Consider the following 14,673-nt stretch of genomic DNA (forward strand, 5'->3'; position numbering starts at 1 on the left):
GTGCTCCAGCTGTTTGGTTATTGTTTTTCCCAACAGTGCTAGAAGATTTCAGAGGATCTGTGAGAAATTGTATCCTGAGGATTTGGTTACTAATCAAAGCACCCTGTGGGGGAGATGGAGCTGAAGTGACTTCTGGCATGTCAGTTCCATTGCTGCCATCTGTGTTTTAAAAATTAGCAACAAAAATACGTTTCATTGGGCTACAGAGTCAAGAAATTTAAACTCCAGTCCTCAGACCAAAAAGGTGCGAGTCAAAACAGCTCACTTAGATTTTTTTGTTGTTGTTGTTTTGTTAGGATCTCGTCTCTTTAGTTGTGGAGGAAGAATCTCAGAAATGTGAGAAGAATTCAGGCCTCTGCTTCCCCGTTTCTGTCTCTCATCCTGTGATCCTGGAGATCGGCTGTGGCTCTGGAGCAATTGCTTTGAGTCTGTTGTGCAAACTGCCACAGGTGAGCTTTTTCCAGTGCTCATGGTACAATAGATGCCCATGCTACAGGACAATCCCCCTCTACTAGTCTTCATTGAGACTTCACAGACAGACTTCTTTGCTTTGGTGGGACTTCAGCAGCTAAGGTCTCTGACAGTCAGGCTCTAAGTTCATGCTAGGTGGAAGATGGATATTTAGGAATTGCTCTCCCCAGCTGTCCGCAGGAGTAGTGGAGATGTAGTCAGAATGGAAGAAGCAAATGTGCTCTTTCTTCAGCTGTCACAGCTCACTATTAATCACCTTAGCTTGAAGCACTGGTGGGTGTTGGTTTAAGCTAATATCCTGGACTGTGGACAAGAGGGACTGAGGCATGGGCACACACTCTATTAGTCAAATTTATGGGGCAGTCATCTCTAAAAATCACCTTGCTGTGAATCGAAAGTTCTTGTCTCTAGGAGACTGAAGACTAAATGAATACAGGGAAGAGATTACCATGGAAGTGTCAGTACTTGGGATAAATATGACAAGCATATGTCACACTGCCACAACTGCCGAACTACTTTTTTGAAGTCTTTTGTTGCCTGATAACAACGCACACCTTTTGAATAGACTGAAAAGAGCAGGAAGGGGACTGAGATCTGGGTGACCAAAGCCCTTCTTGCCCCTGATTATTGTGGCATGTAACATGCTTACTGAGATACTGTTGGTAAACAGAAAGAGAAATGAATCCAAGATCTCATTGCATGTGGTTAAGGGAAAAATATTTCCCTTTCCTCAGAATTGCAGACCAGCCAGTTTCTTCTCGTGAACGAGAGTTGCTGTGGCCAGCCCCTCCTCTTGTAGAATTATAACACTTAGTGTGTAAGAATTAGAGGTTGATGCCTGTGTTCCTCCTCCCAGTGGCCTGATAAGGTTAATACTTGAGCTTCATGACTTCAGAGTATAATTACTCTGATTTTCTGAGCTGTACTTCATGCTCTTTTCCTTGCCTGTTAAGTTAAAGAGCTGTGTCAGTCTGTCCCTGTAACTGATAACAGTCCTTTCCCAGCTGACTAACACAAACTGCTGTGCCCAGACAAATAAGGAGCCTTGACTGATTAGAGTTAGTGGTAGCCACACTGGCAGCTAAGCAGAGTTTACACTGTGTGATCTCTTTAGTGTTTGAGGCAGAATTTGGCGCTAGGGTATTGAGAAAACAATAGCAACTTTTCACTTACGGATTCAGCTGTGTCCTTCGCCTTAAGGGTCAACTTCATGTGTGGGTGCTAGTCTCAGGCTGTGAAATTAATCCCCCTAGGAATGATGGCTGATCACATCATCTCCAAATGCAAAGTAGTTTCTTTGAGCATGCTTTCTCTATGTAAATACTTAACCAACATCTGTGTTTAAAAAACATTAAGCAAAGCAAAACCAAGTCAGGCTTTTGCCTGCACTTTTTCCAAGGTGGAATAGAAGGTCAAACAAATCTCTAACTGTGTAGTCCTATCTCTTAATGTTACGCTGGAGGACTCTCAAATACTTGACGCACAGTCAAGTACCCACAGTCAATACATGCAGTGAATGTGGTCCAAGGACTGTAGTGGAGTAACTAGACAAAAGGTGTCTTATCTTGCGTGTCCCTTTTGGCAGAGCATGTCTGCTCAGGAACCTTGATGTTGTAATACTTGTTTGTTGTTGTTTTTCCTGTCCCAGAGCCGGGTGATAGCTGTGGATAAAGAGAAAGCTGCTGTGGATCTCACCAGGGAGAATGCACATAGGTACAAAGCCATATATTACCCATTTCTTGTAAATTGTTGTTTGAGAAAGACCAACGGTCCTCAATATTTGGGCATGTGGTTCATGTTTATCGCCACTGGAAACCAGGGGATGTTTCCCTGGTTTCCCTAGGTTGAGCTCCTAAAACACGTGAGAATTCAGAAAAAAAATGCTTATATTTACCAGAGTATTTTTTCCTTTGACTTGTGAATGCGCTTTGCAAAGACAGCAGCCTAAATAAAACAATAGTACTTAAATGCTGTCTGTCTTTCAAGGGCTTTCAGAGTGTTTCATTGTAACTACTCTTAGCCCTTTCTGCGAACTTGGGAAACTCAAGGCGGCAGGTAGTAAGAATGTATACGTCACTTAGGAGGTTAAGGACAAGTATAGCCTGAACCTTTCTCTCTCTGGCTCCCTATATCATTATTGCTGTGGTTGTTTCTGTTGTTGCTCCTCTAGATACAAGCTTGCACACTCAAATAGCACCTTCATTCTGATGTGCTAGTTTGGTGTCCCTCAGCATCCTCCTTGCAGTCTTGGGTTTGGTGAGAATGGTGCTGCTGGGTCCCCTGCTGTTTGCATGACACCTGCGCTGTGGCTGGATGTTCACAGCTGCTGAATCATAGAATAGTTTGGGTTGGAAGGGACCTTTAAAGGTCATCTAGTCCAACCCCCCTGCAATGAGTCAAGCATCTTGTGCCTGAAGTCAGAACAGCTCTGTATCCGGTTGACCTTGTCCTTCCTAGCAGCACCGCTTCCTCAGCTGGTTCTTCTTAACCCAGGTTACTCTGGACTGTCACTAACATAGCAAGCACCAGAGCTAGAATCTCAGTATGCTTTTGAGTTCAGGATCCCAGTCTCTGTAGACATTGTAAAAGGTACAGAGCTCTATTATGTATTCATATCCTCAGAAACCGCTGGGCCGTAGACATTAATTAGAGCAGTCTTGGAAAGGATTCCTATTGCTACCTCTTATGGAGTCTAGTACAGTTGTGAGTCTTAAGTGGTGCTCATTAACTGACATTTCTGTCCACAGGGCGCACATATGCTTTTTTCCCAAGCTGCTGCCAGCCTTGGGGCTACAGAGACAGGCTACTTCTGTTTCTGGCTGCACTGAGCTGCATCTCTTCACTTCTTGCAAACCAGTCCCAGCTCTAATGTGAGTCTGAAGTGATGTGTAGGAACAAGCCCTTCCCAAACTTGTCACCCTTTGCCTCCTAGTCCAGTTATAGGGAGTGGGGAGCAGAGATTTCATTCTGGTGTGTCAGTGTCAAACCAAGTTCTGTTGCAATTTTTCATAGATATAATAAAAGCAGGCCAGATCTTTGCCTCCTTGGTAGATTATTGCTCTGACATCTGGAAAAAATAGTCTTGTTATTAACATTGCTTGTTGGCTCAAGAGTGGCCAAGGGAGTGTAAATGCAGTGCCAGAGCGCCTCATATTTCTCCATGGATATTTTCATTGTGTCCTTGTGATCTTGTCCATGGCATGGTGCCCTGTAGCTCCTGGGAGAGAAGCCAGTAGGACAAGCTGTGTTACTGCTTGACTGAAGCCAGCTTGGTTCCTGTCTTCTTTTCAGAGCTCCCTTATCACAGCTGTGTTCTCTAGATGCTTAGGTGGGTCTTGCTCTCACTAAATCAATCCCAGTGCCAGATGGCCCATCTGGACACGTTGCAGACAGATGCAGGAATCCCTCCCTTTCTTGATTCCTGTGTATGCTGACAGGGCAGTACCATAGGCCCTCAGCAAAGGCAAGTAGGACTTGGCTATAAGGCCTTTGTTGCAGCATGCTCTATGAACCCCATTGGGTAGCCCTGAGGTGTTACACTGAAGAGCTGAGAGGAAAACTGCCGCTGTGGTGGGTCTCGTGGGAGGAGAGAACATGGTGGGAAGAGCTGGGCAGTTTTGTTTTCTCTAGACATTGACTGCATTGAGGACGGGAGTTAGGGGACAGTGCAGACTCTCTGCCACAATGTGCTGCTGCTGGTCAGGGAATGGCATCTCCTGTGGGAGGCTTGGAGTCTTTCTCCATCAGCAGATCCTGACCAGCCTTGTCTTTCTGACTTTGCAAAGTGGTTCCTCTGACATTGGTCAAATGTCTTCACAAAAGCCAGAGGCAAACCTGGTGAGAAGAGAGAGGTATTTTGGTGGGTGGACCACGTAGCTGAGAAATTAGAGGTTCTGTTCCTTCCTTGCCGTCTCACGCTCTCTGTTTCTGTGACATCTGTAGTATCGAGCTGTCGCCAAGCACCAAGGCTACTTTCAGACTGGCCTCTCTTTCCTGTCCCAGGAGCATCAAGGGAACGTTGCTCAGGATTCCTAAGGTTTAAGGGGATCGTTGTCTCAACTATTTTCCCCTGGCAGGGAGCGTATTCTGTAGCAGGCTGGGAGCAAGGGATGGATCGTGCCAGGTTGTGACAGACTGGAGCACCATGCAGTGACAGTCTGGCAGTCTCAAGGCTGTTCTACCTTGGATTAGTGCAGTGAGTCAGGTCAGAATCTTGGCCAAGATTTCTTCCTAAGAAATACCAACGTGTTTATAGACCTGTTTCTTAAAAATAGCAAGCCAGCATGCTTACTTGCTCACTTGTCACAGGTAAAGAGAGGTGTTTGTGGCTTCTAGTGCCTTCAGGGGTTCTGCTGGTGTGAGCACCCTGGGGAGGTCTGGCTGCAGATGAAAGGCACTGATCATAACATGTGTTTCCCAATTAATGTGCACAGAGATGTCAGGGCAAGAAAGATCATGAGTTAGAAACTAGCATCTGAGAGAGCCTAGTGTGTTTTTTAAATACATTATACTGTACAGTCTGTGCATGAGCTGTCCCTAAAGGAGTCCGTTTTCCTAGCTCTGTGTCTGGCACGGGGGTTCTGCTGCGCTGTATGCGCTGGCCTCCCAGTAGTATGCAGCAACATCTCGTCACCTTAACATTGGCATGTGAGATGAGATCCAAAGACGCCTAGAAAATACACTCAGATGCCAGAACACTGTTAAGATCTAGATTATCAAGGAGGCTGGAGAAAGAATGTTGTCTCCACTTACAATAGCAGGTTTACATATTTGAAGCAGGTGATTTTGTTGTGGGGTTTTGTTTGTGGGGTTTTTTGTTTTGTTTGTTTTTTGTGGGGTTTTTTTCAGGGATGGTGAGCTTACCTGGGGGAGGCCTTGGAGATGTAGTTAATATGCAGCAGGGTGGGAGAATACTGCTGTATGTATGGCAAGGGGTTATACGTACAGGTTTTGGGTGCACAGGAGCCGCACCCTGCAATCACCATGGGTGCACAGTGTGCTCTTTGCTTTGAATTTGTTCCTTGGGCAAAGAGCAGATCCTAAACTTCCCTTGGGGCTTGAGAGGAATCCAGCTGCAGTCAGTGGGGTAGGATATACGTGTATCAGGTAAGAGATGTGATATTTAATGATCTGTTCATAGAATGTGCTGTTCATGAATCCACACAAACGTGCCTCCTAATCTTTCTTCTTTCTGTTCTTGCATCCGGAATTTTACAGGCTGCAACTCCAGGAGAGAATCCACATCCTCCACCATGATGTTTCATACAGTAACTCTTTTCACTGTTATAATCCCCTTTGTCTTTCTCCCTTTTTACTTTGATGGGGGGAAGCAGGTGTGAGAGACAGCCAAGGGACCACCTTGGGATGCAGGTGTCAGGAGGGTGTTGAAGTTAATAGAGAAAAAGGTCAGTAAGAAGTGAGCCAGTGAAGCTTTTCCCTTCAGAGATTTCCAGGCCAGATGATCAGCTGAGAGAAGTCCCTGACTACGTTAGAAGGTGAATTGTTCCTGGGTTTAGGTGTCTAAAGGTTGTGCCTGAGCTGGTAGTCCAGGTGCTCTCTAGTGTTACTGGGGAAAGGCAAATATATACAGAGTGTAATTCATTCCGTGCTGACATGGATGCTTTAGATAAACATGTATGTTCCTGTGTTTCCATTGATGTTAGAGGGAACCCAGATATTTAGCTTAGATTAAATGCCCAGCCTTATTCACTTGAAATTAGGTGAGCTGAACCAGGAAGGATACCTATTGTCTTCCCTGGACCTGGCTGAAACCAGTTAAAACTGCCATTTGGTGAGGCTTGTCCAGTTAGGTAGATATGTGCTCAGCTGTTTCTTAGCCAGGAGCTGTGGAGCCAGGAGCTCCAGCATTGTAGATTCATTATCCAGTTAGGTAGATACGTGCTCAGCTGTTTCTTAGCCAGGAGCTCCAGCATTGTAGATTCATTAGTGCACCTTTCTGACACTATTGGTTTTGACGCTGTACTACCTCTGAGGGGTATGTCTGCACAGTCTTCTAAGCGCAAATCTGAGTTTGTGCTGCCCGTACTCCAAACAGCAGTAAGCCAGCCAGCGCCAGTCCAAAAGCCATGTAGCTGTGTTGGCATTGCACCTGCATGGGTAAGCCCTGTGCCAAGAGGCTGGCCTGAGGACAGTGCCACACTCACATGGTTACGTGATGTCTGATTCAGGGCTGCTATGTGTCAGTCCAGACAGTAGCATGAGCGTAGCGAGCTGAACCTTGTCTGCAGAAGAGCAAACCATTAGATGGTTGATACTGCTGAGAGGGCCTGGCTCTTTTGCTCATTAGAGGTCCTTCTGCAGCTCTGATAAGAGGAAGGATATGCATCCCAACAGCTAGTCTAAGCTCCCACTTAGGTCTTTGTGGGCTCTCTCAAGTTCCAGTTGTTGCTTTAGATCCAGATGGGCACAGAGCTCCAGAGTATCAAGGTCTGTGCTTTGTAACATGTTCCGCTAAGCGGGGCTGTTGATATGAAAAAATGATACTTTGCCTGTGCTTAGCTTTGTATCACTCTTGCATTCAAGGTGGGAGAGTGAGCAGGCCAGGCTATCCCAAAAAGAAATAGGACAAAATTTTATTAGAGAAAAGCAGAGCCAAACACACATGGGCATGTGTCTGGAGGGACAGTTTCCTGGATAGGATTTTGACACTGAGCTTATAGGGAAGATTGCTATGGTTGAGAGCTGGTTGTGATGCTTTTTCTTTTCTAGATTCTGCCAAGCAGCTGCTACTCTGGGGCCCCACAGACTTCATAGTCAGTAACCCCCCATATGTCTTCCATGAAGACATGGCTTCCTTGGACGCAGAAATCCTCCGGTAATCAGATAAACAGATTTTTCTTCTCCTGTTCCTTGAAGCAAGGTTTTCTGCCTGCTTCCTTATACTACACACAATTGCACACAAAACATGCAAATGTAGTATACATGTACATAGTGTAGATGTGTTTATATAGTATATAATAATACAGTGTTACTTTGATACTGCTTACAGTCTGAAACAGTATCAAAGTATTTTAAATTTTTATAAAAATGGAAAAAGCACACACTTTGAAATAAACAAGTTTCCAATTCAAAACTGTTTCAGAACATTTTTCCTGTTGTTAGACTTTTTTTTTTTTAATAATTGGTGTGAGTTTATGAAGGAAAGTACAAGTAATCTGAGCAGCTTTTTGTGATGGAAAAAAAGCTTGGGTAGAAGTGCTGCGACCCATTCTCATCCCAATACTTGTCTTAAGCAAACAGACCCACACAAGCATGAATAAGCTCTTTTGGGATGTGGAACTACTTTGTGTGTGCTGGTTCTTCCTCAGAATTGATTGTCATGCGTGTCAGGACAAAGTCCTGAACCCACCTCTGTACAAGATGTGCCCCAGAGCAGAGTCTGAAAGCTGAACTTTCTACATAATCATTCGCTGTGCTAGGTTAGAAGGCAGTCCAACCTGGTGGTTGGCATGGTTGAAATAAAGCAAGTGATCCCTTGCTGTACAACCCACTGTCTCCCTGTCCAGCTAGCACAGAGAGAACAGAGGCACGTGTTGGAACTGTGTGACCCTGGCTGCAGTTGGCTTGTAATTTTCAGGAAGAGTTCAGGGGATGTTTTCTGCTCGTGCTCAACATGGAGTTTCTCAGCCTAGTGGTAGCTGCCTTCTTACTCTCTGTATTTCACATAAAAGCTATGAGTGCTGTCACCTGCTATAGGAGTACTGGAGTTCAGGTGTGTTAGCTGGACCTTCCTCCCTGGAGTGTGGGGCAATGCATCCTCAAGGGCACGGTTCATGCCACGTGAATTGCTGTTAATGTCTTTTTATTCCCATGCTCCAGCTATGAGGACCTTGATGCACTGGATGGGGGAGATGATGGGATGAGAGTCATCAAAACAATTCTGGCTCTGGCTCCTTCTCTTCTGAAGGACTCTGGGTAAGCACTGTTCTCTGTTTGAATTTCATGTCTTTCGTCCATTCACTTCTATAACTTCTGTTTTCATTCAGAAGGTACAGAGGGAAAATAATTGCAAAAATGTCTGTGTCCCACCTCCCCCCCGCCCCATCTAATAATAGCAGTTTAAAAAATGTCATGTCTATAAGCCAAATTAGCTTGAAATTGATTAATAAAGGGATATGAGCCTTCCTTGACCAGTGGTGGTGTTTCATAGTCATTAGTGAAGTGAGAATCTTTAAAGGTCAAAGCAGCAACAAAAAGAACATGAAAGAGAGCAGCAGAGAAAGAGGCAGCGCAAAAAAAAGAGGAAGCTTTCTAAACAGAATAACTGATTGAAGGAGAAGCAATATAGAAGTCTGTGAGAATGGATGTAGATCTCTACTTCCCTCCCACCCTTTAATTAGGGGAAACTTGTTTATTGTGCCAGGATACAATGCTGAATATCCCAGGAGAAAGAAGATCAGCCAGGGATAGTTTCTTAAACGTTAAATTTCTCCATGGGTAATACTGAAGACTGATTGTTACTATTCTCTGTCATGTGGGATCCATTTTGTGCTTAAAGATCAACATGCTGATACCCAAAAGTCTGTTGTGCCAGGGCATTCACATATCCTGTTGAAAATTCCTGACATTTTACCAGCATAAGAGAGGTCACTGAAAATCTGCTGTTTTGAGAAGAGGAACAGGAACATTGAGAAGCATACTGCATGCAGAAGAATTCATTCCTCGTGCTTTGCATGAGCGCAAGAGCAGAAGATGCTCCTCAGAACTTCCCAGCAACAGAGATTGGTCCCGTGGGGTTGTTTGTTAGGATTATTTTTTTTCCTTCCCTTTTTGCTCGTTTTATAAGGTGGAGTCCCTGTTGAGGAGTGGAAGTTTTTTAAGGTCAGCAATGAGATCCACACCCAGCTTGTAGTTAGTTTGGTGAATTTATAGGGAGTATTCAGTGTGGGATGTTTTAGGAATTCTCAGGAGAGCGTATGATTGGGGCTTGGCTTTTGTTCTTTGCCTGTTAAACTTGTATCTTGCTGCACTGTCACAGGCTGTAACCAGTTCCATCATCTCCGTGTGCCTATAAGCTAGGGTGGTTCTGCCTTGTCGTGGGAGTGGAGACTCAGAAATGGGCCAGTGTCATAAAGCCCGGCTGCAGCAGAGGTGGAAATAGCCCTGCAGTGTCCAGGCCTAGTCCTGGTGACAACTGAGGTTGTCCGATTAGTTCCCTTATCGCTGCTGCACTCTCCTTTGTACAGTCCTCTATGTAGGTCTGAATGCTGGTGGTGTTTTCATAACTGATTTATGGAGACATTTACTGTGGGAAAATGTGTGTACTAACTTGTACTTTATGACTCTCACTACTAGGACTTAATGTCACCCTGCTTATACAAAGAGGAACTTCATGCTGCCAGTCCAGTGCTCAGTGTTCATGCATTTGCATCATAAAACTTCATTCTGGCCTTAAAGCTTTGGGGGCTTCAGAAAGACAGAGCTGGCGGTATCTCTGCGTGGGTTCAAAAGGGATCCTTACATCTCTATCCAAGGGTTTAACTGCTCTCACAGAGGAGTACCATGAGAATTCCCCCTAAGATCAACACTTTCTGCCCCAAAGGAGGCAGTTAGGATCTGTATCTTAAATGGAAAGCTATGATCTGTTTTAGGATTATTGGATTGCAGTGTGTTTGGTGATATTCTCATTTCCTGCACTGATAGGAGTCATCCAGAAAGAAAGACCTTAATTTTTATCGGTTTAGCAACCTAAATGTGTGCATCTCCCCACTTTCTACTCCCAAATGTGTCCTTTCAGGAGCGTGTTTCTGGAAGTTGATCCCAAACACCCAAATATGGTGGAGAACTGGCTACAGGCACACCCCAACTTACTACTCGTCCTTCGTGCCATTCACAAGGACTTCTGTGGCAAGTAAGTCCTTTTTACCTTCAGACTTTTGTTTCAGGTATAATCTGTGTCCTTTGTAGATTACATCCCTGCACCCTGATGTATTGAATGAACTCAGCCAGGGAAAGTCCACAGCTGAAGCCAATCTTTAACAAAACAGGGGTTCCCTTCAAGTATCTCAACCTTCTCATATCATGAGATAGCCTGGCAAGTGTTTCTGAGTCAGAAATTCTGATGCATATAAGCGTTTCTGATGGGGTGACTAGCTCTGGTGAGATTATCGCCATTGGAAAATTGCTGCTTTTATAGGATGGAGGTAGAGGCATGTTCTCCCTAGCAAGATTTAAAGCTCTGAACATTCTTTTTCCCACAGGCCTAGATTTCTGCACATCCAAAAACAAAGCAGATGACAGCTGTACCAGAAATAACTCTTCTTGCAGTATGCTTTTTGCTGGTGAGCCCTGCTGAACAGCTTGTTGAAAACTCTGCATGGCAAAAGGAATCTGCGCTTCATTCCCCAGTGCATTGAACTCTCCATGCAGTGGCAGACCCCCTTGTTTCCTGATACAGACTTCATCCAGAGATGCAGAAGTTCAGCAGAGCACGTACAAGTGTTTCACCTTCCTCGGGGAACTGCATGGAACTTTTTAGTTTGCTTTGCTAAAGTGACTCGTTAATCTCAGGACCCAATATGGAAGAGTTCACAGCTCCAGATATTTCATTAAAAATACAACTTCTCAACATGTCAGATCACCCATTTGACCTAGAAAGAATTTAACTTTTTTTTTTTTTTGGCCTTGAGATAAATTTATATAGAATGTGACCAGATTGGATGATAGGTCCAACCTCTGGCTTATATTGGCACATGGACTTGCTGGTATAATGGAACATGACTAACCGGCACATTTCAAATTCAGTTCTATTCCAGGATCCTGATGCTCTGGAGTAGATCTCCAAGAGCAAAGCAGCCTTCATTTCCCAGTTCTGCTGAATGACATGTCATTGAAGGATCAGTGCACATGTTATACCATCTGAATCTACAGCACCTGCCACTTGGTGGATGCTGCCAGAAACAATCAAAACATTGTAATAAAGGTAGTGCTTCAGATCAGGAAGTGTCCTTACAGGAATTGCTGTGCAATTACGTTTTCAAACATGCTAGCAGACCTGAATAAACATCTGGGACCCGCACATTGTTTCTCATAGTAATAGAAATGCCTAACTTCCATGTAAGGCGTTTAAATGCAAGACTTTACAAAGGCGGCCAGAATCGCTGCTCCAGTTTCGCAGATGGAGAAATTGAAAAACAGGAGGTGAAATGACATACATGACATACAAAATTTGACAACAGGCTAAGTTTGGAGTAGGACCCAGTCTCTTGACAGCCGCGGGAATAGCTGTGGTCTGTTTCTTTGGGAAGGATGACTCAGAGTAGGGCTGCCTGAAACAACACTGAGAGAAGTCCCTGAAATGGACAGTCAACATCAGGACATTATAAATAATGGAAGGATTAAATTCAAGCTGCTGCTTCTTGTTGGTGGTGTTTCCACTGTTGCAAGTTCCCTTCCTGACCATAGCTAGCCAGGGAAGGAGGGAAAGAAAGCAAACCAAAGGACCTGGTCTACCAGTCTGAATGGAAGCGCTTGCTGGGCCAGTGGAAGTGAGGCTGGAAGTGTCCAGACAGTGACACGTGCTGTCAGGCTCTCGGTCCAGGCTAAACTGGGAGTGTGTTGCCAGAAACACTAGGTAGGAGCTGCATCAGCAAACTGCATCTGTTTGGAAGGCTGCGGCAGATCCAGAGGGCTTTACATGAGCACCAATACATCTAGTCCCTTTCCCCTCTACCTCTCCCACACTCATGCTCCCTGCTCTTTCATTCGCTTTGTAACTCTTGAACATTGGCCCTGCTTTTCCACAGATACCTGAGTGCTCTCTGATGTACCAGCGCTCAGGTCTCCAGTTGGATCCTCTCCCCACCCTCTGGGCTTTTACAGCTCTGTTCACAGACTGGCCTTTCACCCCATTGCACCACCGAGCCCTGCATTTATCCTCCCCACCGCTCTACGCACCCCAGTAGAGCATGGGGTGCTATGCATGCTCTACGCATGTCCTGTACACTCTACTTGAAGTTAATGAGCCTTCTCTGGACTGCAGTACCTGCCCTGGTTAAACACAGTAGAGGAAATCTAGGGAAGGAGAGAATTAAAAAAGTTCAGCTGAAGTGCATTTGATCATAGGTTTGGAAATAAAGTTCCAGCACAGCTGATTTCTGGCAGTTTTGCCTGCTAGAACCATGAGTACAAATCGTAGTCAAAAGAGGTGGTGTTTTGTTTGGTTTTTTTTAAAAAAATAGTTTAGGGTCTTTTTTTAAAGTTCAGTTTGTCAGACATTTCTTTAAATTTAATTTTTAAACAGTTCACAGATTCCATCTGGGTGTTGGCAGTATGAAACAGCAACATGCACAGCTTACTTCTGCAGGATACTTTAAAAGGTGGATAGTTTACTGGCTTACGAGAGTGTTAAACAGCATCATACTGCATTCTTCAAGGGTTGGGCTGATTCCCTGCAGCAGGCTGGAGTTAGATGTCCCTCTGAGAGCGCTGGTGGCTGGGCTGCAGAAAGCAGTGTGCCTTTTCTCGGAAGCATCAATCAATCACTTGTCAGAGCTCTGAGCAGGACACTTTCTGTGTGAGACAGACTCTTGGCCTAATCCAGTAGGACAAGTGTTAAATTCCTGTATTTATAGCTAAAGCACTAATAAAAATGCTTACATTTCTGTGGGTTTGCACTGCATAGTGGTTACATGTCTCGGAAAATCACATGGTGCTGCCGACCTTCTCATAAAGACAACAATGGAGAAAAACTGTTCTTCCTCCCAAGAGGCTGGATTTATTTGTCAGACTCGCATCTGAGGGAATGTGCTGCACAATGTGTTCTTCAGTGCTTTATGCATATTGGCCCAGGCTCATTTTGGTATAGAAGCACTGCAAAGTTTTTTGGAGATGGTGGTTTTAAGGAACCACAGGCACTCCCAGCGCCCTTCCTAAAGCAGTGGACCATGTCTGTGTTGTCTTTGTTGCCTGTGAGTAAGAGGCTCAGCTGATGCCAGCAATATACCGTGCACGTGAGCTCTCTGCAGAGGCATAGCTGCTCCCTGAAGCTACGGAAGGCTGATGCTTCAGTTGGCATTTTATATAATCCAATATCTGACATACATTTAATTTTCTGGGACTTACTGGGTCTTTGGAACTGTATCAAAACGGTGATTTGTTTCCTGATGCTTTCAGAGAGGGGCTTTGTTTTCCAGCAGGACTCTGAAGAGTGTGGTTGTGCGTGTGTGTGTGTGCTCACGTCTGTGTTTTGGAGAGTTACTAGGTGCAAAGTATCTACCAGGATCATGCTGGCCTTTCCTGAGGAGGAGTTGGTAAAAGCTTGGTCTTTGGCAGAGCCCTGCAGATGGTGCTGTGGTCTCAGCTTAGCTGTGTCTGTGCTGGAGAACAGTCCTGCCACGGGCTTCCCGCTGTGTGGGGAGCATGGCAAGATGTTGAGAGAACTCGGGTCAACAGAGGGCTTCAGTGTAGATGCAGCTGCAACGTGGGGCTTTAACCTCTATTCTTGTGGCAGTAAAACAGAGCTTCGGTGCGGGGCTCATGTGGGGAAGCTGGGAGGGGACCTCGCGGCTGTGATGCAGGACTGGGGTTGTACTTCATACTGTTAATGGGAGGCCTGAAGCCTGTGTTAATCCATGGTTTTGGACAATCTAGTATGCTGGAGGACAGAGTACCATTCTTGTTCTGGTGTAATTTCAGTGTAAGCACCCTTAAGTGCAAGTACCACCTGTGTTTTCAGTCTTCCACACAAGATGTGGGGTGAAAAGGACTTTCTCAGGGACCTTACAGAGTCTGAGAAATGTGCTTATCCTCACAGCACTCTCAGCTGAGCCTGTGCTCTTGTAGGGATGAGACTCCTTTCCAAGTGAGGAACTGACAGACACAGAGTGACTCTACTAGGGTGTGTCCTGGTTTCGGTTGCGATAGAGTTAATTTTCTTCCTGGTAGCTGGTAGAGTGTTGTGTTTTAGATTTAGCATGAGAATAATGTGACAACACACTGATGGTTTAGTTGTTGCTAAGCAGTCCTTATACTAAGTCAAGGACTTTTCAGCTTCCCATGCTCTGTCAGCAAGGAGGTGCACAAGAAGCTGGGAGGGGGCGCAGCCAGGCCAGCTGACCCAAACGCCAAAGGGCTGTTCCACACCATATGACGTCATGCTCAGCGTATAAACTGGGGGGAGTTGGCTGGGGGGTGGTAACCACTGCTCAGGGACGGGCTGGGTGTTGGTCAGCGGGTGGTGAG

General features: G+C 45.2%; 1 protein-coding gene across 1 annotated transcript in view; it reads left to right on the plus strand.

The window, feature by feature from the left end:
- HEMK1 (HemK methyltransferase family member 1) overlaps window positions 1–14,385 on the plus strand; it is a 32,974-nt gene extending 18,589 nt beyond the window's left edge. The window contains exons 5-11 of the mRNA XM_009278496.1: window positions 297–449; window positions 2,120–2,184; window positions 5,689–5,738; window positions 7,201–7,306; window positions 8,311–8,406; window positions 10,229–10,342; window positions 10,692–14,385. Of these exons, the coding sequence (XP_009276771.1) occupies window positions 297–449; window positions 2,120–2,184; window positions 5,689–5,738; window positions 7,201–7,306; window positions 8,311–8,406; window positions 10,229–10,342; window positions 10,692–10,728 (621 nt within the window). The 3' untranslated portion in view covers window positions 10,729–14,385. The remainder of the gene's footprint in view (window positions 1–296; window positions 450–2,119; window positions 2,185–5,688; window positions 5,739–7,200; window positions 7,307–8,310; window positions 8,407–10,228; window positions 10,343–10,691) is intronic.
- The last annotated feature ends 288 nt before the right edge of the window (window positions 14,386–14,673 follow it).

This window comes from Aptenodytes forsteri, unplaced genomic scaffold (assembly GCF_000699145.1).
Source record: "Aptenodytes forsteri isolate BGI_AS27 unplaced genomic scaffold, ASM69914v1 Scaffold578, whole genome shotgun sequence".
In the NCBI taxonomy this organism is placed as follows: domain Eukaryota; kingdom Metazoa; phylum Chordata; class Aves; order Sphenisciformes; family Spheniscidae; genus Aptenodytes; species Aptenodytes forsteri.